The 27,828-nt window shown below is 41.4% G+C and overlaps 1 protein-coding gene across 1 annotated transcript in view; it reads left to right on the top strand.

Moving 5' to 3' along the window:
* Window positions 1-2,997: 2,997 nt before the first annotated feature.
* Window positions 2,998-27,828, top strand: part of LOC122540604 — a 43,317-nt gene continuing 18,486 nt past the window's right edge. The window contains exons 1-2 of the mRNA XM_043676532.1: window positions 2,998-3,272; window positions 23,369-23,517. Of these exons, the coding sequence (XP_043532467.1) occupies window positions 3,221-3,272; window positions 23,369-23,517 (201 nt within the window). The 5' untranslated portion in view covers window positions 2,998-3,220. The remainder of the gene's footprint in view (window positions 3,273-23,368; window positions 23,518-27,828) is intronic.

Raw genomic sequence — 27,828 nt, 5'->3', positions numbered from 1 at the left:
CCATGCCTCGGGGCATCCATGTCTGCAGCATATGAGATAGGTGTTGGCCAGGTCACATGGGTACCTGCCGGGTACATAGTGGGTGGTGTCCCATGTGTAATTGTGATATCCATGTCGACACTCTGACATGTCTTGCAGTGGTTGCCATGACAGGGGTGAACGGTGTCAACAGATGAATGGACACCATGCAATGATCGCCAGACAGGGATGTTCCCTCCCAGTCGGGGAACATTTCAGCGGTCAGGGACATTTAGCTTCGGATTTTCGGGTGACCATCCTCCAAGACGGACGTGGCCTCGCAGAGGCTGATAGCTAGGTTCGGTACCTATTAGGATGGCCTCAACCGGGACCTTGCGTTCATGTCACACTGCAAGTGACCCCACCAGAGACACAAACACACACATTCTCCCTCTCTCTCTCTCTCTCTCTCACAGGCTTATACTCTGTCACACTCACGCACACACTCTACCAAGCATGCACACTCATACTCACACACTCACGTGCATACACTTACACTCACTCTCTCTCTCTTTCTCTCTCTCCCTCCCTCACATGCGCACACATACATATAAGTCTATGGGGTGAATTTGCATTTGCAGCTTTCTATTTGCAGATGCATTTTATTTTTAATCAAAAAGCACACAACCTGCAGGCAGTCAATCCATGTAACATTTTATAAATTCCTACTTTGGAAATAGAACCAACCTGACTCAAGATTGGGATACAGACAGACTTTAACCTCATGCCTTCAATACATTGTCTGATCTGAGATGTCATGTTTTTTAATGAGAATGTGACTTAAAAGAAGTTCTGGGATTTACATATTAATGAACTGAAACCTGCAACCCATTCTAATAGATGAAAGACTTAACAGCAGTCTAGGTTTGTTCAATATATCATTTTAGTTGCATGACACTGGATCTTTTGCTATAAATTCTGTGTCTTATGATCCTGCCCCACTAGTTATTGATGAAGAAGAAGCATTCTGAAAACTAATATTTCCAAATAAACCTGTTGGACTATAACCTGGAGTTGTGTGATTTTTAACTTTGTCCACCCCAGTCCAACACCAGCACCTCCATGTCGTATCTGATTTTAAATGAAGGAAACATCTTTTACACAGCAAGTTGCTTTGATTTTGAATACACTGTTGGAAAAGACACTGGAAAGAGAATCGTTTTGTGTAAAAGTCTTAAGCTCTGAAATGGTTAAATCTGAGGAATCTGAATTAACTACTTCCCTAAAATAACAATATCATATGAACTTTTTAAAAGTTCCCTCACAGGATGTGAGTATCACTGGTTGGACCAACATTTATTGCCCGCCCTAGTTGCCCTCAAGAAGGTGGTGCTGAGCTGCCTTCTTAAACCGCTGCAGTCCATGTGCTGGAGATTGACCAATAATGCCCTTAAGGAGGTAGGATCTAGGAGTTTGACCCAGTGACAGTGTAGGAACATCAATATAAAGCAATCCAGGAACTGAACCCACAAACAGTGGGCATCACCAGCTTAGATAGTGGCTTGGAAGGGAATTGACAGGTGGTGGTCCCATGTACGTACTTCCTTGTCCTTCTAGATTGAAGATGTCATAGGTTTGGATGGAGCTGTCTCAGGAGCCTTGGTGAATTTCTGCAGTGTATCTTGTAGATGGTACATACTGCTGCTGCTGAGCAAAAGTGGTGGCGGGATTGGATGTGGTACCAGTCAAGCGGACTGCTTTGTCCTGGATGGTGTCAAGCTTCTTGAGTGTTATTGGAGCTGCAGCCAGCCAGACATGTGGGGAGTATTCCATCACCCTCCTGACTTGTGCCTTGTAGATGGTGCAAGGCTTTGGGAGGCAGGAGGTGCTCACTGCCATATTCCCAGCCTCTGACCTGCTCTTGCAGCCACTACATTTATATTATTTATAGAATCCCTACAGTTTGGAAGCAGGCCATTCGGCCAATTGAGTCCACACCAACCCTGAGAAGAACATCTCACCCAGTCACATACCCTACCCTATCCCTGTAACCCTGCAGTTTCCATGGCTAATCTACCTAATTTATACATCTTTGGACTGTGGGAGAACACTGGAGCACCCAAAGGAAACCCATGCAGTCACAGGGAGAATGTACAAACTCCACACAGATAGTCACCCGAGGCTGGAATCGAACTCGGGTCTCTGGCACCGTGAGGCAGCAGTGCTAATCACTGAGCCACCGTGCCACCATTTATCACGCATCCAGTTCTGATTCTGTTCAATGATAACCCTCAGGATGTTGGTAGTGGGGGATTTGGTGATGCTAACACCATTGAATGTCAAGGAGTGATCGTCAGCTTGTGTCTTATTGGAGATGGTCATTGCCTGATGGGAGAATAGACCTGCATTGTGAAAGAGATCAATATACCATTGCAGTTTTCTCCATAGTCTTTGAAGGAATGTCTGGCATACCAATGAAACTTGTACCTGATTACTATCAAGCATGGAACTGTGTTTTACTTAAGACAAAAATCTCTCCTAGTTAGACATAACTGGTTTTCGTTGATCACACTAGATCCTGTAAAGATAAAATCAGCATTGTCTTACCAGACATAGGACTCCTTTCTCACTGGAGAGAAAGAGAGAGAGAGAGAGAGTGAGATATGACTGGTGGTGGTTTAACCTGAGGGTCATCACACCTTAGGCAAGGGAGAGATTGAGAGCAAGTGTCCTTCATAGTGATCTCAAACAGTCCAGGAATTGAAGCCAAAAACAGTGGGCATCCAACTAACTGAGCTGGGGGTGCATAGGGCAGACCCATCACAAAACAGAGAAACACTTGGAAGGGAAAAAGATGTCCAGGTTGTAGGGAGAAAACAGAGTAGTGAGCTTAATTAAATAGTTTCATTGAAGAGCAGTCGCAGTTTTACCATTCTATAATTATGCAATCTAATCACAGGATCTGACGTAACAATTTCTGAATCATCCCTTTGAGCAGTGAGAGTTGTATAAATAGTGGGATGTGGTTACTCATGAAAAAGCATCTCTGAGTTAACAGCAATCAGTTACTCCGTATCTCTGGTTATCAGAATGTTAGCTGCCATATCCCAATGTATCACTTGAAATGTTTGACACAAGTTTGCAAATACCAAACACCAATTCAAAAAATGATGTGCAAATGTTTCCAGTATTATTTCTAATCAAAACTAGTGACACACATTATAAAGTCAGATTCTTATCTGAGTAAGTTGAACTGGGCGTGATGTACAAAAAGTACTTTTGGATAATTAGCTTCTTCTCCTGTCTTACAACAGGTAAGTTTATTTTAATTAATCTCCTTCTTGATAGATTTGTTCTTTTAAATTTTAAAATATTGGCTTCTATTTTCTACTTTAAACATGAGTTGTATCAGAACATGAGTTTCAATAATGTTCAATTCTTTCAATAACTTACTTAAAATATGATGTGAAGGTGCCGGTGTTGGACTGGGGTGGACAAGGTCAGAAATCACACCACACCAGATTATAGTCCAACAGCTCCGAAAGCTTGTTATTTTAAATAAACCTGTTGGACTGTAAGCTGGTGTCATGCGACTTCCAACATTTTCCTAAAATAGGATCACATGATGAAATCACAATGCAATAAGCGATCAGTGAGTTGTCAGAGAATGTTACTGGCTCATCACAAATCAACAGTGGAAGAACTCAGAATACTTTATATTGATTTCAGATTCTAACAGACATTTGGCTAGAATGTTTAAGATCTTGAACCTGACATTATTTATCATCTGGATTAATCTTAAATATATGCATGTTGTTTGTGATTCGAACAGTAAGTATGCAATTTGGGAAACTTTTACAGGCGCATGTCTTTGTCACTGGCAAGGTATTTGTCGTTGGGTTCCTTAGAGGTCAATGTTAGTCTTTTGTTTTTCATAGTATATTTAGAAACTTAGAAAGAATGGAGGGGCTATAATTAAGAAATTTACAGATATTAAAATCAGCCATGAAGAGGAAGAAAAATATGGACTGTAGGAAAATCTAAATGGACCAGGTAGCTGGCCACAAAAATAGCAAGTAGAATTCAATTCAGAGAAGTGCAATGGTTTACATGGCTAGGAAATACACAATAAATGGTTAAAAGAAGAATAAAAGAATAGAGCTTCTTTGTAGAGCGTGGCCACATATCCCGGAAGATTGCAGGAAGGTTGGCTGATTTATAATGAAATAAAAATAAAGTGCCAGACGATCTCAGCAGGTCTGGCATCATCTGTAGAGAGAGGAACAGAGTTAACATTTCAAATCTGAAATGGCACTTGTTCTGAGCTAGTTAGAAGGACATACGGGATTCTTGAATTGAATGGGCAGAGTTAGAAGTATGAACGTAAGGAGGTTGTGCTAGGACACTCAGCTAAAGTACTGCAAACAATTTTGGTCACTGTTTTAAGGGAAGAATGTGATCACATTAGAGAGTTACCAAGAAGATTTATGAGGAAAATACATGGAGCGAATCAGGTTTGAGGGATAGGTGAGGGTTTATCGGCATGGAGTAGGATGAGGGGGGGATTAAATGGAGGTGGATAAAATCATGTTAGAATAGGGGGAGAGGAGAGATTTATTATCGTCAGCAGAAAATTTGATATCTAGGGTGTATAGGTTTGAAATAATGAATTACAGCAACATTGGTACTCAGTGTGACGGGGTTTAAAACTCACTGCATAAATAACAATAAAGCAAAAAAACCTTCAGTGTACTCAAAAAACCCTTGGGTATGTGAAGCATTGTAACTAATGAGGATAGGGACTAAGAGTTAGAATGTGGGATTAAGTTAGAGAACCTCTCATTAGATGTTGGGGGTAGTCTTCTTCAGTAGAGCAAATGATGTTTTTTACATTTCCATTTCTACCATTGATTTGCACTAAAGACATAACGATCGTTGACTGGTCAGGATCACTAGGTGATCAGAAATGTGAAGTTAATTCAGCACACCTTCACTCTTTCTCTCGTAATCTCATCTACATCTGCAGCAGTACCTTTCAAATACCTTCTTTCTAAGTGCAAATGTGTCCAAACTTTCTTCACAATTCAGATCCTGCATTCAGGAGGGCATTTTGATTTTTTTTTAGAATTAGATAGAATGTGTGGAGCATAAATAGGGTGTTTAAGGAAAAAAGAAAAAAGGCATTTATTTTGATTGCACCCTTCTCAACCACGGACATCTCAAAGTGCCTTACAGTTAATTAAGTACTTTAGATTAGAATACTTACAGTGTGGAAACAGGCCCTTCAGCCCAACAAGTCCACACCGACCCGCCGAAGCACAACCCACCCAGACCCATTCCCCTACATTTACCCCTTCACCTAACACTACGACCAATTTAGCATGGCCAATTCACCTAATCTGCACATTTTTGGATTGTGGGAGGAAAGCGGAGCATCCGGAGAAAACCCACGCAGACACGGGGAGAATGTGCAAACTGCACACAGACAGTCACCTGAGGCAGGAATTGAACCAGGGTCTCTGGCGCTGTGAGGCAGCAGTGCTAACCACTGTGCCACCGTGCCGCCCATACTTCTGAAGTGTAGCCACTGTTGCAATTTAGCAGACAGCCAATTTGCACACAGCCAGCTCCTACAAACAGCTGTGTGGTAATCACGTAGATAATTCTTATTATCATATTAACTGAAGGATAAATGTTGGTCAGGACAATGAGGATGACCACCCCACATTTCTTCAAATTAATGCCATGAGATATGTTATATTAAAAGTCACACAACACCAGGTTATAGACCAACAGGTTTAGTTGAAATCACAAGCTTTCAGAGTGCTGCCTCTGACTTCACCCGACAAAGGGGCAGAGCTCTAAAAGCTTATGATTTCAGCTAAACCTGTTGTACTATAACCTGGTGTCATGTGACTTTTGACCTTGTCTACTCCAGTCCAACACCGATTCCTCTACATTACATGTTATATTAATTAGAATTAGCAGGAGAGATCCTTGCTTTAATGTTGCATCTGAAAGCTATCTTCTCCAGGAACGTAGCTCTCACTTAGCACTGGATTGATTTTCGATCTGGACCTTTGTGCTTAAGTGAGACTTGAACTCAAGACATTCGTGATTGAGAAGCAGAGCTACCAACTTAGCCACAGCTGACATATTCCATCCCAATCAGTCCATGCCAAATTTGATCTTGACAAGAATCATCCCATTCGCCTTTATGTGCTTATCTACTATCCCCTTTATCTTGCCTCAATACTATTTCTCTATTAGCGAGTTCCACATTCTCATCTTTTTCTGAGCAAAGAGATTCCTATTTAATATTTCAGTAACTGTATTAGATTGACCATGCTCTTTTGCTCTTCCTACAAGTGAAAACATCCCTTGTTTTATTTATCAACTCCATCAAAACCTTCCATCGTTTTTAAGACCTCTATGTGTTGCCCCACAGACTTCTCTTTTCAACTGAAAAGGGATGTTGTCTACTTATCCTTCCCTCGTAGTTACAACCTCACACTAATCATTCTCTTCCATGGAGGGTTAATGGAATCAGGCCAATGGGCAACATACCTGAATCCATCAGTTTCCCACATTGTCACCAGTGTTCAAATATATAATTTTATTTCTCATTTGGCAGAAATGACCCCATTCTTTAAGGTGGGATTCAGCCAGAATGCTGTAGCGTTTGACCAGTCTCTCTTTGACTCACACTTCAGATAGAAAGAGATTTTGAAGTGTTAAACTCGAAAGGTCACAGAAAAGATTTAGAAGCATGTTGCCAGGGTGATAGGGTTTGAGCTGTAAGGGGAGGTTGGATAGGCTGGGACTGTTTTCCCTGGAGTGTCGGAGGCTGATGGGTGACCTTATAGAGGTTTATAAAATCATACAGGGCAAATAACCAAGGTCTTTTTTTCCCAGGTAGAGGTGTCCAAAACTAGAGACCATAGTTTTAAGTGACAAGGGAAAGATGTAAAAGGAACCTAAGGAACAACTTTTCATGCAGCGAGTGGTGAGGGTATGGAATGGGCTGCCTGAGGAAATGGTACAATTGCAGCATTTAAAAGGCATCTGGATGTGTATTTGAATTGGAAGGGTTTGGAGGGATATGGGCCAAATGCTGGTAAATGGACGAGATTAATTTAGGATATCTGTTCGGCATGGACAAGTTGGATGGTCGGTTCTATTTCCATGCAGTATAACTCTATGACTCTAATAGAGGAGGGAAAGCTCTCTCAGTGAGTTGTTAAAATGATCTGAAATGTGCTGAGTAAAAAGACAGTGAAAGCAGATCCAATAATAATTTTTAAAAAGGAATTGGATGTATACTTGAAGCAGAGAATTGTAAGGATTTGGAGAAAAAGCAGAGGAGGAGGGGTAATTGGATATTGTTTTGGAAGAGTTCATGTAATCATAGAATCCCTACAGTATGGAAACAGGCCATTCGGCTCAACAAGTCTACACCGACCCTCCAAAGAGTAACCCACCCAGACCCATTCCCCTAAGCACTCTACATTTACTCCTGACTAATGCACCTGATCTACACATCCTTGGATACTATGGGCAATTTAGCACGGCCAATTAACCTGACTTGCACATCCTTGGACTGTGGGAGAAAACCCGAGCACCCAGAGGAAACCCACGCAGACACAGGGAGAAAGTGCAAACTCCACACAGACAGTCACCCAAGGATGGGGTCGAACCCATGTCCCTGGCACAGTGAGGCAGCAGTGCTAACCACTGAGCAACCATTGGCACACTCATTATGAGATTCCTTCTGTATTGCACCACAGCATGAACCTAAAAGTGTGTGATTTAATTCCCCGTTGTGAGCGATACAATTTAGTAAGAATGAAGATTCGCAAAATGAGATAAATTTCTAAAGTGATGCAGAAGCACAGAGGCCTGGTGAATTAAAGGCACAGATTGCTGACAGTGCCAGGACAGGATGAGAAATTAGACAAGAAAATATGTGGGTTCCTGGGCTTCATAAATGGAGGGAACTAATGCACAAAGAAGGTTATGGTACACCTTTGTGAAACATTGGTTCAACCTCAACTTGACTGTTATATATAATTCTTGGCTCCACCCTTAGGGTTGCATGTGAGATATTTAAAATGCATGCAGCCAACATTTACATGAGTGGCTCTGGGGATGAAGGATTTTGATTATGATAGTCAGAGAGTCATAGACTCATAGAGATGTACAGCATAAGCTGAAGCTGTCCTCATTTGAGAAGAGGAGGCTTAGAGGAAATTTGATAATGCTCAAACTAACAGGGGTGGGCTCCAGGAGGAGAGAAAGGGAGAAACTGTTTGCATGTGAAGAAATTACCTTCATTGCTCAGATCATTGTTTATAGGAATTGAGAAGTCATGTTGAGATTGTACGAGACATTGGTGAGACTTCTTCTGGAGTACTGTGTGCAGTTCTATTTGGCCTGTTATAGGAAGGATATTATTAAGTTGGAAAGGTTTCAGAAGAGATTTACCAGGATGTTGCTGGGAATGGAGGGTTTGAGTTATAAGGAGAGGCTGGATAGGCTGGGACTTTTTTCACTGGAGCACAGGAGCTTGACGGATGACCTTATAGAGGTTTATAAGATCATAAGGCATCTGGATGAGGTGAATACTAAGTGCCTTTTCCCTCGGCTGGAGGATTTCAAGACAAAGGGGCATATTTTTAAGATTTTAAAAATACATGGGAGCAATTTGTTTTACACAGAGAGTTATTTTGTGTGTGGAATGAACAGCCAGAGGAAATAGTGGATGTGGGTACAATTACAATATTTAAAAGACAGATAGATAAGTACATGAATAAGAAATATTTGGAGGGATATGGGCCAAATGCAGGCAGATGGGACTAGCTTAGTTTGGGATTATAGTCAGCATGGACTGGTTGTACCGAAGGGTCTGTTTCTGTGCTGTATGACTCTATAACTCAATGAAATCTTTTCGAAACAGACCGATTCAGGTTCAAAACAGCTCAGATCTGGAAAGCATACACTGAGATGTGGAGTTGGAGGAAGATTCAATCAGGGCTTTCACAAGGGAAATGAATAATTATCTAAAAAGAGCAGCTTTTCAGGGTTATGGAGAAACGTTGGGGATCTGAGATTGGCTTGGCTGCTCTTGAACAGAGTCAGCACAAACCCAATGGGCCAAATGTATTTTTGTGCATAACCATTCTATGATTCAGTCATAAATACCAGGTACAGACCAGTCGTTGGTTTCACCACTGGCTTCTGCAAAAATAGTGAGACAAATGTAACCGTTACAAGGAAGCACAAAAAGCGAGTTAGACATTTTCATATTTAACAAACTGTATGTGACAACTTAAATACACTAGCTATAGTTATATTCATGACATGCTCAAATGACATGAAGATATCTCAAGGAATTGGCTTCATAACACTAGGTGCTAATAATGTGAGGAGTCTGATTATTAACCTGAATCCTAAGCTATGCTGTCATCTTTGCACCAATATGCACTGAAAATGCTTTTCGTCAGGGTGAAAGCATTGTACTGTTACGATGATCCACCTACCAGCAACACCATTGCAATCAATATTAAACTGTGTAGATTATTCCTTTAAAAGTAAATCAATATAAAACAATCGAGAGAACGTGGAAACAACAGGCGTGCACGAAATTTAGCCAGCAAGATATTTCAACTCAAAGATTCTTTGTAAGAAGTTGCCTGCTCACTTATGAAGGCAAAAACATGGGTGTTATTCAAAATACAATTAGACTGCATGTTGAGATAGACTTGAGGGGAAATGTTTGATGAGAAAACAGTTTTTTTCTAATCAATTAACTGATTAGCAAACTCTGCCCTTATCCTAATCTGCATCAATTTCTGTTCAATTACAATGTTTGTGGATTTACAACTGTTTTGACGTCATGGAACTAAACAAATTCAACCTGAGATTTTCTTATCATCTCTAGAAAAGATCTGGAACCAGATGTGTATGACTTTTATGCCATTTTACAAAGAATTAATTCTGCGGGTATCCAGTTAAGATCAGAAATTTTAAGAGACACAGCTAACGTGAATGGAGTTTGAAATCATTGGTCTTAGCCAGTAGGCCAAAGTGCCGAGTTGGACTAATTTACACTGGCATTTAAACTAGCAGATACCTTGATTTTAAACTTCCCATTCTTCTTTTTATATCCATCCACGGCTTTGGCTCTCCCTGTTTTGTGTTCCTCCTCCAGCCATATAACCCTTTAAATCTCTGCACTCCCCAGTTCTGGCCTCTTGCACATCCTTAATTTTTCTCACTCCACCATTAAGTAAGTGGTCAAGTTTTAGTCATGTTGCCTGGGTGATAATCTTTGGTATTCCCTCCTTTATCCCTTTCCTACTTTAAGATGTTCCTTTTTGACCAAGTGAAATCTCCCTAACTTGCTCAAGTTTACTCAGTAATGCACTGATATACTACCCTGTGGCATTTTACCTTCAGAGCTTAAAAATGTGTTGCTGGAAAAGCGCAGCAGGTCAGGCAGTATCAAAGGAGCAGGAGAATTGATGTTTCGGGCATAAGCCCTTTCTCCTGCTCCTTTGATGCTGCCTGACCTGCTGCGCTTTTCCAGCAACACATTTTTAAGCTCTGATCTCCAGCATCTGCAATCCACACTTTCTCCTAGCATTTTTCCTTCAACCGTATTACATTAATGCAAGTTGTCAATTATAATTTTTATTCTTGATATCTACGAAGTCTATAAAAACAATGGAGCCATTTTATTTTACCAATGTGAAATACTGTGGAAGTTGAAAATCCAAAATAAAGAAAGGAAATGTTGGAAATATTCAACTGGCAGGCACTTGTGGAATGAGAAACAAGGTTAACCAGGTGACGCTTAATTTAAGATAACATGGCCTGGTGATGTGTTCCTCAGGACCCAGAAGGCCCAGAGGGATATATCTGAGGTGGACAAAGCTCTGAGACACATAGACAAGGTAGATAGGGTGAAACCTTTCCCTTTAGTAGAGGGCTGAAAATGTGTTGCTGGAAAAGCGCAGCAGGTCAGGCAGCATCCAAGGAACAGGAGAATCGACGTTTCGGGCATAAGCCCTTCTTCAGGGCTGATGCCCGAAACGTCGGTTCTCTTGCTCCTTGGATGCTGCCTGACCTGCTGCGCTTTTCCAGCAACACATTTTCAGCTCTGATCTCCAGCATCTGCAGCCCTCACTTTCTCCCTTTAGTAGAGGGGTCAATAAGGACAGAGTTTTAAAGTAAGGAATAGAAGGTTTCAAGGGGATTTGGGGAAAATTATTCCCACTCAGAGGATGGTGAATATCTGAAACTTGCTGCTTAAATGAATGGTGGAGGGAGAAACCCTCAAGACTTTAAAAAAATATTTAGGTAAGAACATTGAAGGGTCATAGCATACAAGGCTACAGATCAATCATTAGAAAATGGGATTAGAATAGATAGTTGTTTAATGACTGTGATGTTGACATGATGAGCCAAAGGGCTCATTTCTGTGTCTTGAAACCTCCATGACTCAATGATCATATACAGAGGAACCTTGATTATCCGAAGGACTCGGGCGGGGAGTGTTTCATTTGGTTAATCGAATTCTGGATAATCGAATGCTGGATAACATTGTTTAGCCAAGCAGGGCACTTGAGATCTTGCCAGATAATCCAATATTTGGATAATTGAATGCCAGATAATCGAGGTTCCTCTGTAAATAGCAGGTTTCAGCCAGATAGGGTGGATCATCATCAGAAAATTTTGTTTCCCAATACAAACCCACTTCTGATTTCAACTGGGGCCCAGTGAGCTATCTACTAATTTGATTGAAGAGGCAAGTTGTACTCTTGAATAAGGTAATGAGACTGTCAGCAGATCAACTGTGAAGTGTCAACTTAGACTAAGGGATAAGTCCTTAAAGGAGCTTGAACCCATTGCCTTAAACCTCTGAGGCAATTCATGATGTGCATTGAATTAACTTGCTTTTTCACTTTCTCCAGCTATATCGGGTACTGGTATTATCCAAACAACAGAGATCAATGTGTCCAAAATGTAATCAGTTTGGTACCTGGTTCAATGTTACAGGCTCCGCATTAAACAAAACGTATCCCATATTTTACTAAACTTGATTGAGAAAAGGAATGAGTGGGATTAAAAATCTGGAATTTAGAATCTACTGATGACAACGAAACCATTGTCAAAAACCCATCTGGTTCTCTAATGTTCTTTAGTGTAGGAAATCAACCATCCTCACCTGGTCTGGCCTACACGTCTGGCCAAGCTGACAGCAATATGGCTGACTCTTGACTCCCCTCTGGAACAATAAAGGATGAGCAATACATGCTGGCCTAGCTAGCAAAACCCTCAACCCATAAAGGATTCTTTGTAAAATTAAAGGTACAGACATTTTGGTGATCATCTATTTTCAGAGGGATAGGAGAAGGAATATTTGTAAATTGAGATTAGTGACACTTTTGTGCGGCATTCGATGAATTGAGTATTTCTGTACAGTAAGTACAGCATGATTCTCTGTAGGAAGTTTTAAAAAATTATTTCATGGGATATGGACATTGCCAGTGAGTGCCTTCTTGAACCTCTGCAACCAATGAGATCTGCACACTGCGCTGTCAGGAAGTTTTTGATGTGGTTTATGATGCAACTTTGGTACTATGATGCAACTTTGTAGGCCAGAGAACAATTCAGAGTCAATCACATTGCTGTGGGTCTGGAGTCATATGTAGACCAGATGTACGAACTGCAAATTTCCTTCCCTAAAGGAGTTTTGTGATCCAAAGAGACTTTTAAGACTTTTTAAAGTCTGATATTGAGAGACAAATATTCAATTCCAGATGTATTATTTGTTCACCACTTTCTAGCGTGGTGTGATTTGAGCCTGGACCCCTAGAACATTAGACCGATCTTTAGATTACTGGTAGCAAAAATCTACTAACTCAGTATGCCAACATTTGTTCACCATTGACTTTATTGCAAACTTTTCACTAGCGCCTAAATGCATAATCAGCATTAGGCAGCAACTTGCTGGGTTAGAATCGCAGAATTGTTACTGTGTAGAAAGAGGCCATTTGGTCCATCAGGCTTGGACTGGCTCTTCAAATGAGTTTCATCACCCAGTGCTAATCGCCTGGCTGTCCCCCTCAGCCTCTATCCAAATAACCATCTAATGCCCTCTTGAATGCCTCATTTGAACCTACCTTCGGGAGACAGTGATGTAAAAGTATTGTCTCTCGGTTAGTAACCCAAGGGGCCAATGCTTTGGGAGCATGGGCTCAAATCCAACAACAGTGAGCACAAGTAAGTTAAATTCAGTAAAAGTCTGGTATATTGAATAAACCTGTTACTTCTGCTTTGCCGTTCAATAAGATTATGGTTACTCCACATTCCCATCTACCCCCAATAACATTTCACCCCTTTGCTTATCAAGAATCTATCTACCTCACCTTTAAGAAATATTCAGGGATCCTGCTTCCATTGCCTTTTGAGGAATAAACTTCCAAAGGCTTATGACCCTCTGAGAAACAAAAAGTTCTCTTCATCTCTGTCTTATATGGGTGGCTGTTTAGTTTTAAAAAGTGATCCCAGTTCAAACTTCTCTCACAGAATGAAACATCTGTTCCACATGCATTCTGTCAAGACCCCTCAGGAACCTATATATTTCTACAGTGTTTGGAACCAGGACCAGGCAGATTGCAATGACTACAAGATCCCTGATTGGGGTTGTTAACCTGGGCCAATCAGGGAGCCCTGGCTGACAGATATAAACAGAGGATTCTCAATTTTGGGGCTGCCTGAGATTTGCCTTGGGGATCCTCCCCAACAGGTCTGCCCCCACCACTGCGACCAAGGGCCTGCCCAGGACCTGCCAAAAAATAAATAAACAGAGGATTGAGAGAGTCTCCTCATTCTAGGGACAGGCTCGGAGCTGGCTGGTCAGAGCTCATATACTGTGCACATGTAAATAGAGGAGGACTTGGTGATAGGTACCAAACTTTGTGCAGTTATTCCAGTTTTAATCAAATCCATTCAAGTCACCACTTGGTCCTCTATTTTCCAGACAAACCAAGGCTAGCCATTCAAAACATTCTGCATAAACCAATTCACAAATTGCAGGTATCGATCTGGCAAACCTTCTGTGAACCATTTCCACAGGTTTACATCCTTCCTTACACAAGGAAGCCAATACTGTACATAATACTCTAAATGTGGTCTCACCCTGTACCATTGAAGCATAATCTCCCTACTTTAGCATTTAATTCTCCTCCAAATAAACAATAACATTTCATTAGCTTTCCTAAATATTACCTGAATACTAACCTTTTTACATTTCATATGCCAGGATACCTAGATCCTGCTGCATCTCACAGCTCTGAAATCTCTCATCAATTAATGCGCTTGTTTTTTATAGATGAATCTGTCACTGATTTACAAAAACTCAACTAATTCATTGATGTCCTTCAGGGAAGGCAATTTGACATCCTTACCTGTTCTGCCCTGCATGTGACTCCATACCCATAGCAATGTGATTGACTCTTAACTGCCCTCTGAAACAAATCATTCAGTTCAGGGCAATTAGCATGGACAACAAATATTACGCTTAAAAGTGATGGGCTCATCCCCTGAGATATTAAAGAAAAACATTGTACTGAACAGGACTGCCGTTCTTGAGCTGCGCTTTTCTTAAAAGTACTTAAAACATGTCAGCAGTGAACCTTTTAAATGCTTGTACACATTGGTTAAAAGATATCGAAATAGAAAATTGTGATTATAACGGAAGCTTTACAGAGAATTTTTAGAATTTGAATGTTAGAGTCAAGAGTCATAAAGCTGTACAGCACAGAAACAGACCCTTCGGTCCAACACATGAATGTTGACCAGAAAACCTAACTTAATATAGTCCTATTTGCCAGCACTTGGCCGTTATACCTTTAAACCCTTCATATTCATACATCCATCCAGATGCCTTTTAAATGTTGTAATTGTACCAGCCTCCACTACTTCCTCTGCAAGCTTATTCCATACACACACCACCCTCTATGTGAAAAAGCTGTCCCTTAGGTCCCTTTTAAATCTTTTCTCTCACACCTTAAAACTATGCCCTCTAGTTTTGGACTTCACTACTCTTGGAAAAAGACCTTGACTATCCACCCTATCCATGCCCCTCATGATTTTTATAAACCTCTGCAAGGCCATCCCTCAGCCTCTGATGCTCCAGAGGAAATAGACCCAGCCTACTCAGCCTCTCCCTATAGCTCAAACCCCGGTAAAATTGTTGTAAATCTTTTCAGAACCTTTCAAGTTTAACAGCATCTTTCCTATTGGACGGAGACCGGAATTGAACGCAGTATTCTAAAAATGGCCACACCATTGCCTTGTACAGCCACAATGTGACCTCCCTTGTATGCTTTGTGTGAAAATCAAGGGTTTGCTTATCGAGACAAACCTAACTTGATTCTAAAATTGTCTCATATTGGTGTGAAAACTATTTAATGCTTGGTGCAGGGCATGCGGTGTGCATGCAAACAATGTATAATGCAGATTTGTTGTTTCATGAGAAATATAGTGTGGGAAATGTGTGAATATAATCCACATTAAAACAAATGCATTAATTTTAAAGGTAATCTGAGTCTCCTGGTTGGGTCAGTTAGTAACAAACGTTGATCAGGAAAGTCCCAGACTTGTTTTCTGATTGGATCAGATTATCTCAGTGTACAACCGAATGCAATATCTGCTGTTGTTGCAAAACATCTTTGGGGGTGAATTTTTGTGTGTATGCATTTATTTTCGTGTCAAGGAAGGAGAGGGTACAGTTCAACTCTAACACCTTTTCCTCCCATTAATTCAATCATTGTTCACAAACTATCATGCAGAAGGCTACGAGACCAACTAAACAGCTTTCATCAGACTTCACCTCAGGATGAGTGCGGCCTTCAATATTTCTTTGCTTTAAAAAAAATTCTCTTCATTTTTTGAAAATTTGGTGGGCATCAGGAGACAAGCAACTCAGGGTTCCACAAACACAGTTTTCAGTTGCAGGTGTGTTTGGGAAGGCGTGTGGGTGCAATTGCAAGTGGCAAACCCAGAAGATGGTACTGCATCCCATCATCCCGGGGAATGTGACATGTTTTTTATTGGGTAGATCAAGTCAGGGAGCAGGGAGGTAGCACACAAAGTGGGGAGAAGTTTGTGTCAATGTTGAAAGGACTTGGAATGGGGCAAAACTTGTGCCAGATCACACACTTTATCATCACCATCTGGGCAGTGTGGTGGCTCAGTGGTTAGCACTGCTGCCTCATAATGACATGGATCCGGGTTTGATTCCAGCTTCAGGCGACTGTGTGTGCGGAGTTTTCACATTCTCCCCGTGTCTGCGTGGGGTTTTTTCCCAGTGCTCTGGATTCCTCCCACAGTCCAAAGATGTGCATATTAGATGGATTGGCCATGCTGAATTGTCCATAGTGTGAAGGGAATGTGCAGATGGGTGGATTAACCATGGAAAATGCAGGGATGGGGTAGGTTTGGAAGGGATGTTCTTCAGAGGGTCAGTATGGGCCGAATGGCCTGCTTCCACACTGTAGGGAATCTATGATTTTTATGCTTATTGTGTCAGCTTAGGCCCCTCCTCAGCAAGACAGCAGCAGGCCCCATTATGGGTCAGGATCAAGACCAGACATTGGGTCCCGAACATGAGTTGAAAATTCAACTCCACCAGTCTAACTATCATCCACTGACCTAGAAAACAACTTGAGACTGCAAAGAATCAGAGATTCAGTTTCAATTATGAAGGACATATTCAAAAGAACAGAAGTAGGAAAAGAGGAAACAATGTAAAACTGATAAAGGTTCTTTTTAAACTACTAATAAAAATAAATTTAGGATTTTGTACAATGTGAGCGGGAGATAACTTATATCTTCAAAACACAACAGGATATCGTTGGCAGGTGCAACCCAGATGTAGCTCCGATAACATTTCCTATTTCTGCAAACGACGCGGTTTAACCACCAATGTTTAAAGGGATGAACAGCCCCATGGTTCCAGCAAAACCTGCATGTCCCACAACAGTACAGAGACTGTAAAAATCTTTAAAATCCCATAAAAGATTATCAGAGTTTTCAAATACTCTTATCATCTCCTATATTGCTCTGTGCCTAGCTTCTCCAATTTATTACACAGTAGTTATTGAATTATATGCCATAAATATAATGAGCTGCCAGAGGAAGTGGTGGAGGCTGGTACAATTGCAACATTTAAAAGGCATTTGGATGGATATATGACTAGGGAGGGTTTGGAGGGATATGGGCTGGATGCTGGCAGGTGGGACTAGCTTGGGTTGGGATATCTGGTCAGCATGGACAGGTTGGACTGAAGGGTCTGTTTCCATGTTGTACATCTCTATGACTCTATAAATATTACCTAAATAGGTCACTTGCCCATCCAGTCATTATAGATAGAACATAGAACATAGAACAGTACAGCACAGAACAGGCCCTTCAGCCCACGATGTTGTGCCGACCATTGATCCTCATGTAAGGTAAACCTAATGTATGAACCCTCAACTTTCTGTGACCATATGCATGTCCAGCAGTCTCTTAAATATCCCCAATGACCTCACTTCCACAACTGCTGCTGGCAATGCATTCCATGCTCTCACAACTCTCTGCATAAAGAAACCGCCTCTGTCATCCCCTCTATACTTTCCGCCAAACGGCTTAAAACTTTGACCCTTCATGTTAACAATTTCTGCCCTGGGAAAAAGTCTCTGGCTATCAACTCTATCTATGCCACTCATTATCTTGTAACCTCAATTAGGTCCCCTCTCTTCCTTCTTTTTTCCAATGAAAAACGTCTGAGCTCAGTCAACCTCTCTTCGTAAGATAAGCCCTCCATTCTAGGCAGCATCCTGGTAAACCTCCTCTGAACCCTCTCCAAAGCATCCACATCTTTCCTATAATAGGGTGACCAGAACTGGACACAATATTCCAAGTGCGGTCTAACCAAAGTTTTATACAGCTGCAACAAGATCTCACAACTCTTAAACTCAATCCCCCTGTTAATGAAAGCCAAAACACCATATGCTTTCTTAACAACCCTGTCCACCTGAGTGGCAATTTTAAGGGATCTATGTACCTGCACACCAAGATCCCGCTGTTCCTCCACACTGCCAAGAATCCTGTCTATAATCCTGTATTCAACTTTCAAGTTCGACCTTCCAAAATGTATCACTTCGCATTTATTCAGGTTGAACTCCATCTGCCACCTCTCAGCCCATCTCTACATCCTGTCAATGTCCCGCTGGAGCCTACAACAGTCCTCTATACTGTCAACGACACCTCCAACCTTTGTGGTCATCTGCAAACTTGCTAACCCATCCTTCAATCTCCTCATCCAAGTCATTAATAAAAATTACAAAGAATAGTGGCCCAAGGACAGAGCCCAGTGGAACACCACTCACCACTGTCTTTCAGGCAGAATACTTTCCTTCCACTACCACTCACTGTCTTCTGTCAACCAGCCAATTCTGTATCCAGACAGCTAAATTTCTCTGTATCCCATTCCTCCTGACCTTCTGAATGAGCCTATCATGGAGAACCTTATCAAATGCCTTGCAGAGGTCTATATACACCACATCCACCGCTCAACCCTCATCAACTTGTCTAGTAACATCCACAAAGAACTCAATAGGATTTGTGAGGCATGACCTGCCCCTCACAAAGCCGTGCTGACTGCATTTAATCAAGCCATGGTCTTCCAGATGGTCATAATCCTATCCCTCAGAATCCTTTTTAACACCTTGCAGACGACAAACGTGAGACTGATGGTCTGTAATTGCCGGAGATTTCCCTATTTTCTTTCTTAAAGAGAGGAATTACATTTGCCTCCCTCCAGTCCTCAGGTACGACTCCGGTGGAGAGCGAGGATGCAAACATCTTCACAAGCAGCGAAGCAATCACATTTCTCGCTTCCCAAAGCAGAGTATGATCTTAATCAATCTCCTCTGAACTTCGTAATCTAATTCTATCAGTACAATCTTCAGCCGATTTCTCTCTTGTGTTATTCTGATTCTCCCTTAAATACATCTAAGCTGTTGTCTGAACTATTCCATCCCATGGTGTGTTTTACATTCTAACCACTCCCGGGGTAAAGACATTTCACCTGAATGCATTTGTTGTCTTCCATCCTATTTTTTATGAGCTCAATCATTTTGGATTCCTTGCATAAGTAGAAACATTTTCACTGCAACCAACTTGTCATAATTTGAAAGAGTCCAATTGGGTGATAATATTCCATTCTGAAAAAGCATCACTGAACTCGAAGCATTAACTCTGTTTTCTCTCCACAGACACTGCCAGGCCTGCTGAGTTTCTCCAGTATTGTGTGTGTTTGTTTTGCTTCGGTGGAATATTTGTTGGTGCAGAGTCTCTTGCATTTGGTTTGGTAATCATATATCCTATGATGACTCTGATGGGTATCTAGCAGGACTTATACACTTTATGGTAAGGTCCGAGGGAGTGTTGCTGAACAAAGAGCCCTTGGAGTGCAGGTTCATAGCTCCTTGAAAGTGGAGTTGCAGGTAGATAGGATAGTGAAGAAGGCGTTTGGTATGTTTTCCTTTGTTGGTCAGAGTATTGAGTACAGGGGTTGGGAAGTTATGTTGCGGCTATATAGGACATTGGTTAGGCCACTGTTGGAATATTGCGTGCAATTCTGGTCTCCTTCCTATCGGAAAGATGTTGTGAAACTTGAAAGGGTTCAGAAAAGATTTACAAGGATGTTGCCAGGATTGAAGGATTTGAGCTATAGGGAGAGGTTGTATAGGCTGGGGCTGTTTTCCCTGGAGAGTCGGAGGCTGAGGGGTGACCATATAGATGTTTATAAAATTATGAGGGGCATGGATAGGTAAATAGACAAAATCTCTTCCCTGTAATCGGGGAGTCCAGAACTAGAGGGCATAGGTTTAGGGTGAGAGGGGAAAGATATAAATGAGACCTAAGGGGTGAGTTTTTCATGCAGAGGGTGGTACGTGTATGGAATGAGCTGCCAGAGGAAGAGGTGGAAGCAGTACAATTGCAACATTTAAGAAGCATTTGGATGGGTATATGAATAGGAAGGATTTGGAGGGATATGGGCCGGGTGCTGGCAGGTGGGACTAGATTGGGTTGGGATATCTGGTTGGCATGGACGGGTTGGACCGAAGGGTCTATTTCCATGCTATACATCTCTATGACTCTATGACTCTATGTGCATAGTCCTGTGTGCCCAACTTCATCAATTCCTCTTCCCATTCTCACTCCAAACCAAGCACCCATTGCCTCCTACACAACTGTGGTGAAAACTTGGTGGCTGTCTTGAAAGTAATGTTCTCCTGAGTACTGTACAAGCCTCGACTTCTACTCTCTCCCTGGTATTCCTGCCACAATCTCTTGTCCATCTTCAACTTTTCATTTTGATTCATCTTCCATCAGTCTTTATCTTGCTATCTCTATCCTTTTTATTTGTTTTCCAATCCTAGAAGGGTTACATATTCTCTTTCCATTTGTTAACCTGGGTTGTGCTCTGGTATTTTGTTCATTTCTTATGTGTGAACTTTGACAGTGAGTGTTTTTTTTGTCTTGGAAATCCTCATTCGTTTTCTGTCATTACCTCGGTTTTTCAGATAGAATCCAAATTTTAGTCTCATTTTATATTCCTAAATATGAGTCATATTCTAGCAATGAAAAGGAATTTCCATTTACTATATTATCGTTGATGGACTTCTTCTGGAAAATACGTTTTGAAAAATTTGCTTTATCTCACAGAGAAATAAACTTTCCAAAGTGAGTGCGCACATTTTTATTCATTGCATATAAATGACCTTCCTAATGCTGGATTGTTCACTTACCTGCTCAAAAGAATAAAACAAAAACAGTTTTGGAAATGCATCTGAAAGAGCTATTTACATATGGACAGTCTTGAGTAGATGAAGTGTGACTCGATCCTGATTCATTCTTTGAGTTGATAAGTTGTTACCGCGTCATTCTGCACCTTCCTATTAGGCCTACCTCAGACCATAAAACCATAAAATGTAAAAGCAGAAATAGGTCATTTGACCGATTGTGTCCACTTCATCATTTGATGAGATCAAAGTTGCTCTAATAATTCTTAACTCCACTTTCCTGCCTTATCACGGTAATCCCATGTTCCCTTATTCATTAAAAATGTCTCCCTCAGTCTTGAATGTGCTGGACAATTCAGCCTTGACAGCCCTCTAGGAATTTCACGTTGACTATTCAATGAAGAAGGGTCACTAGGCCCTTTCCCTCCACAGATGCTCCCTATTTTTATACTCCATTCCCTTTGGAATATAGGCTAATATCCCATTTACCTTCCCTCGATAAGGACCTATAAAGAATACCTAACAACACCCTCTGTGCATGTAGTTTGGGTGCATCACCCAATTTATCAATAATGGACAGCATATTCCTGCATGATTCTAGTGTGTGCTAATGAGACATAAGAAAGGCAAACAGATTTGGTTTCTGTCCTAGATGGTGTTAGTTAATTGTTTACAGTTGCAGCTGCTCTATAATCCAACATTCCTCATGTCCACTTTGCTGCATTTTCCCTGTAACCCTTGATTCTCTGACTGATCAAGAATCAGCACAGCATAGTGCTCCATGGTTAGCACTGCTGCCTCACAGCGCCAAGGACACAGGTTTGATTCCACCCTCGGGCGACGGTCTGTGTTGCCTTTGTACTTTCTCTCTGTACCTGCGTGGGTTTCCTCTGGGTGCTCTGGTTTCCTCCCACAGTCCAAAGATACACAGGTTAGGTGGGTTGGCCATGATCAATTGCCCATGGTGTCCCGGAATATGCAGGCTAGGTGGGTTAGCCATGGGAAATGCCGGTTACAGGGATGTGATGGGGTTGGGCCTGGGTGGGATGCACTTTGGAGGGTCAGTGTGGACTTGCTGGGCCAAATGGCCTGTTTCCACACTGTAGGGTTCTATTAATATATTATATTTCTCTTTCTCAGCATTTAATATAATAAAGGACTCTGGCCCACAGCTCTCTGTAGCAAATTCCTCCTCATCTCTGTTTTAAATTGAATAATTGTTTTAAAAGTGTTTGCATATTTCTCAACTGTTTTATCCTCTTTGCATGAATGTGTTTGTACAACAATAGAAGTTAGGAAAAGTCTTTGATCCTTTCATTAATCTGAACATCTTTCTGTGCCTTTGCAGGGTTAGAGAATATGAGCTATGTCTTTTTTACACTGCATTAAATTTTGAATAAATGAAGTGAATTAGCTTTGTGTGTATTAGGAAAGCACTTTTCACAATTGCAGAACATCCCAAAGTGCCTCACAGCCAACGAAGTGTAGTCATGCAATGTAAGATGCAGTGCAACCAATTTGTACACAGCAAGTTCTCGCAATCAGCAGTGTGATTATCTGAAAATTGGAAATATACTTTATTTATTAGTGCTCCCTGTTGCGATGTTTTTATTGGTATTTCTTGCTCATGAAAAGTTTCCAGGTAAAAGACCACTTCAGGAAATAAGCACAAAAATCAAGGATAATACTCCAGCATCGTACCAACAGAGCACTACAAGGTCAGGGGTCCTGTACTGAAGTTAAACTGAGGCCCTCTATACCTTCTCAGACATAAAGGATTCCATTGTACTATTGTGAAGAAGAGCAGAGGATGATTATTGGACATAGTATTGTAGTCAAATTCTATCCCTCAATCAATATCACAAGAGCAGATTATCTGCCAATGTCACTTTATCACTGTTCTCACATTGAGGGATCATGCTGTGTGCAAGTTGCCTTCATGCACTCCAGCAGTGATTTGGTTTGTGACTCAGCGTGACGCTGACAGTGTGGGTTCAATTCCCATTAGCAGCTGAGGTTACCATGAAGGACTCTCCTTCTCAACCTCTCCCCTTGCCTGAGGCCTGGTGACCCGCAGGTTAAACTCACCACCAGTCGTCTCTCTCTAATGAGTGAGCAGCCCTATGCTCTGGTAAGACTATGGTGATTTCCACTAATAAAAAGATTTTGCTTGTCTGTAAAGTGGTTTGAGCCATCTGGTGATCTAAGTTCTGCTGCATGGAAGTCTCTTTTTTTATCTTTCACGTGAAAACTTCTATTTTCACAATTTTCTTTTGACTTCTGGTTTCTGTGCCTCATACTTCCACTTCTCTAGCTTTGAGCATTAACTTGACAGAAGAACATGAACATAATTCCACTTTTCTTCTTTGATCTGTACATTCCCACTGAAACCAAAGCTGGGAAGGGGAAGCAAAACCTAAGTGAAACATTGTGGTTTGAGCTACATGTGTTGGCACTATGCAGGAGAGATATAGTGCACTACACTACCCATGATGGTGTTATTCTGATAAGTGTAATATATATTTATCTTTTCTTTCTTTACTCAGCTGAAACAGGGTTGTGCAATCCCATTCAGAGGCGAGCTGGAGATAGTTTTGCCCTGCCGTGCAAATACACCCCAAGATCACATCAGAATGGCTACTTGGACATTGAGTGGGCACTCAGAAGCACAAACAGGAATGAGTCGGATAAGTTGGTAAATGAAAACATTCTGAAAGTGGTGACTGGGCTGAATTTTCAAACAGGCAGGATGTTGGGTTCAGTACAATTTCAAATTTGAACATCCAAGTCTCTTAAGTCATCACAAAACCCTGAAACAGATATGAATTTTTAACAACCAGGTTGGCATAGGAACATGGATCCCAAATGCCAATAGCCAATGTCCCTTAAAGAGCTTGTTAAAAGGCTGGGGTATGTGGGAAAACAATTTTGAATTCAGATTTTGGCAATCTTGAACCATCTGGTAAACAAGTGCCTGGATCACATTGAAGCAAAAAGACATTTGTTTCCTTTGGTGTTTGAACAAAATGTGAGAGGTCAACTTGTTCCAGGTCAGGCTCAGCACTGTCCTTTGTCATGCCATCCATATCTGTCCTTACCTTCACAGTGCTTTCACGAGCTCCTGTTCTGCACGGTGCAGCAGCAGCAAACCCCAATATGGCCACCATCTGCCTTTGTTGCTGAGTACCAGAAATGATGTGGAGGGGCCGGTGTTGGATTGGGGTGGACAAAATCAGAGGTCACACAACATCAGGTTATAGTCCAACAGGTTTAGTTGAACTCACAAGCTTTTTGAGCACTGCCGCTTTGTCATGTGAAGTGACTTCACCTGATGAAGGAGCAGTGCTCTGAAAGCTTGTGATTTTAAAGAAACCTGTTAGATTATACCCTGCTGTTGTGTGATTCCTGACTTTGGGTACCAGTACCTCCTGGAGGCATTCAGTGAGTTACATTGGTCACTGAGCTCACCTCCTGCCCAGTGGGGACATTGGTATTTGAACACTATATCTGAGAAAAATAAACGGGGTTAAACGCAGACTCAGTTCTCACAATTTATCCAAATGTTGAGCTGCTGACCTGCACTGAATATCCAACTCAATAAAATAATGGTGGTTGTAGCAAGGCAAAGAATAGCGGTGACACATTTTACCTCCTTAGGTGCCATTCTTAGAGTCAGAGAGAAAATGTCAGAAGTTGGGGGTGGGATATCTTATGAGGAGAAAGTGAGGACTGAAGATGCTGGAGATCAGAGTCGAGAGTGTGTTGCTGGAAAAGCACAGCAAGTCAGGCAGCATCTAAGGAGCAGGAGAATCGACATTTCAGGCATAAGCCCTTCATCAGGCTTATGCCTGAAATGTCGATTCTCCTGCTTCTCGAATGCTGCCTGACCTGCTGTGCTTTTCCAGCACACCACTCTCGAGATGGGATGTCTTACCCATTGTACTCACTGAGAACTGGAGAAGTGTGAAGGTTTCTGTCCCCATGTGGAACTTTGCTTTCCTCAAACTCTGGCCTCTTGTCTATCCCTTACTCACTTCTCCAGGCCATTAGTGACAGAGCTTCAACTGTCTAACATCATCACTGAGATTGATGCCTCACATATCCCTTCACCTCTCTGCTATTCTTTCCCTCCTTAAGACAATGTTTAGCTCTTTGGTCAATCATTTATTGTTTTAAAATCTCCTCTTTGGCTCAGGATAAATTTTTATCTCATTACATTTTCTTTGAAGCAGTTTAAGCTACTTGTTATGTTGTATGAAGCAAGGTTAGGTCACCATAGTCCAACCAGACCATTGGGCTAGTCTCTCATTAGAGAGTGAGTTGACGGGTGTTGGGTTAACTTGAGGGTTACCATGCTGAGGGGAGAGGTCGAGAAGGGGGGTCCTTCATGATAAAGTCCGCCGGTGTGGGATTTGCAACGGTGTCACAAACCAGTTGATGTGGAATGACCTACCCTTTAAACTCACTCACCTTTTGTGGACTCACTCATGCACATTTTGCCACGTGCAGAGTGGGATAAGTAACCTGGGCACCATTCTACAGAGCAAAAGATTCAAGCCATCTTTGTCTTCCAGGTAAATTTGCAAGAATTTTCCATTTTTTTGCCACAAAATCAAGTGAGCAATTGGAAAAATATTGTCCACTGGTATCAAAGCCTTTGTGAAAAGATCTGTGTGTCATCATTTTCTATCAATGGCAAATTTATTTTATCCAAATACTTTTGAACATTTGCAACATTATGAGCTGTGTTCAACCTAGAGAATAAAAGAACAAAGTATCACTCTGAGAGTATCTTCAGTTATTTCCAAGGTGCCAGTTTTGGTGTCAAGGTGTAAATTGCTGACAGAGATAGTGTTACATAGCACCTGCTAGGCAGCATTGCAAAACAATACAGACAGTTCTGTGGTTACCTATCGCATACGTGAAGGCTGTCAGAGGTGAGTTTAAACTGAAAATGCAGGAGAATTAAAACATCTTTGTCAAACTCATTATTTAAAATTTTAATGATGGTTAACTATAAATTAATGATCCAGCTGACCAAAGAATCACAACAAAACTTTCATTTAATAAATGTGTAATGTCAAAAAAAAAACCTTTTCTCAGGCAGGTGCACAGAAAACATGCATTGACTAAGGAAAAGAAATGAGTCGGCAGGAGTGAAAGTTTGGTCAAAAACGTTGTTAAAAAATGTGAGGTGGAGAGATCTGGTGTGGGAATTCCAGACACCAGGACTACTGGAAAGAGTAGCCTCTAGTTGATTTGAACTGGAAGACAATGTGTAAAAGGGTGTTAAGTTCAAACAGCATAACAATTGGAGCTTGTTAGACTGATGAATGCACTCTCTAACCATAAATAATGCTGATCGCACTAATGCTGATCCTACCTTGTGCACATCCTGTGCAATGTAACCTGTATGCCTCTTCCTAAGATTTTTTTTACAACCGTTGATCTGAACATCCCTGCATGCTATGATCTGCCTATACTGCTTGTGTACAAAGCTCTTCACTATACTTTGATACAACAAATCAATCAATCAGCAGCTGAGGAGATAAGGTGGAATTTTGCCATGGAAAGGGAAGAATACTAAGTTTGAAGGAATGCATGGAGTACAGTGTGTGCTTAGATGAAACAGTGTGGGACAGGATTGGCCCAGCAGAACTTTGCAGATGATGAATTTATAGAGAAAGGGAGCATTGAAATGGTCGCATCTGGTGGTGAAATGATGGGCCGAGCTGCAAGGCTGAGGTTGGAGGCAAGATTGTGAGAAGCATCAATTTGTTCATGTGAATGTCACTGGCAAAGCCAATATTTATAATCCTCCCTAACGGCCCTTGAGCTGAGTGATTTGTTCAGTTATTTCAGAGTTAATCACATTGTTCTGGCTCTGGAGTGACATGTAGGCCAGACCAGGTAAGGATGACAGATTTCCTTCCCTAAAAGACATTGATGAAACAGATGGGATTTTTATGAAAGTTGATGATCACTTTCAATTCTCAGAATAGTCTTTAATTCATTTTGTCAATGTTATTAATTGAATTTAAATGCCACCAGTTGCAGAGGGAGTTGAACTAATATCACCAGACTATGAGCTGCTAGATTATTAGTCCAGTGACATTATTATGACACCATTATCTCCCCAGAAACTCGATTCTAGTTAAACCCTAAGTTTGCAAACAGTTTGGGACATTTGCTGGAAAGAGATTAAAATAGTACTGAGTGGTCAGCATGTCCATGGGAACAGGGAAAGATGATAAAGATCCATCCCTGCAGAAGTGGGGTGTGATAGCATGAGAATGGCAAGAGATGTTATCGGAGAATCCCTGGCTATGATCAGGTAACTGAGAGCCCCAGGTACAATGCCACTTCTGTGCCTAGTTAAGCAGGTTGATCACAAGTGAGTTACTGAGTTCAAACAATGTTAGGACCCAAGTGTCTACACCACAAATGGATATCTGCAAAGTTAGAAAGCAGTCTGGTAACTGTGGACAAGTCTGGTTAGGTCAATATCCTTTATTGAATCAGATGGATTTGTTACATTCGCACAAAATATAGCTAAAGCCACGTGCAGGGGGCATGACTGATGAAATTCCTGGAGAATGATATATCGAGTTAAGAGGTGATTGTCAAACCTGTGTTTCTGAAAGCAATTTGCTTTCCAGGGTAAACAGGTTGGCTTTGAAATGTTGTGTGAGGAATTGATAGCTTCATTTCAATTTTAAATGTCTGATTGCATTTATTCCACCACCAAGTGTCTTGATTCCTCCAAGAATCATGGTTAAAAATCACACAACACCAGGTTATAGTCCAACAGGTTTAATTGGAAGCACACTAGCTTTCGGAGCGACGCTCCTTCATCAGGTGATTGTGGAGGGCTCGATCCTAACACACAGAATTTATAGCAAAAATTTGCAGTGTGATGTAACTGAAATTATACATTGAGAAATTGATTGTCTGTTAAGCCTTTCATCTGTTAGAATACAGTGATAGTTTCACTTCTTTCATGTGT

Source organism: Chiloscyllium plagiosum, chromosome 35 (assembly GCF_004010195.1).
Source record: "Chiloscyllium plagiosum isolate BGI_BamShark_2017 chromosome 35, ASM401019v2, whole genome shotgun sequence".
Lineage (NCBI taxonomy): Eukaryota > Metazoa > Chordata > Chondrichthyes > Orectolobiformes > Hemiscylliidae > Chiloscyllium > Chiloscyllium plagiosum.
This window is presented reverse-complemented; position numbering and strand designations above follow the sequence as displayed.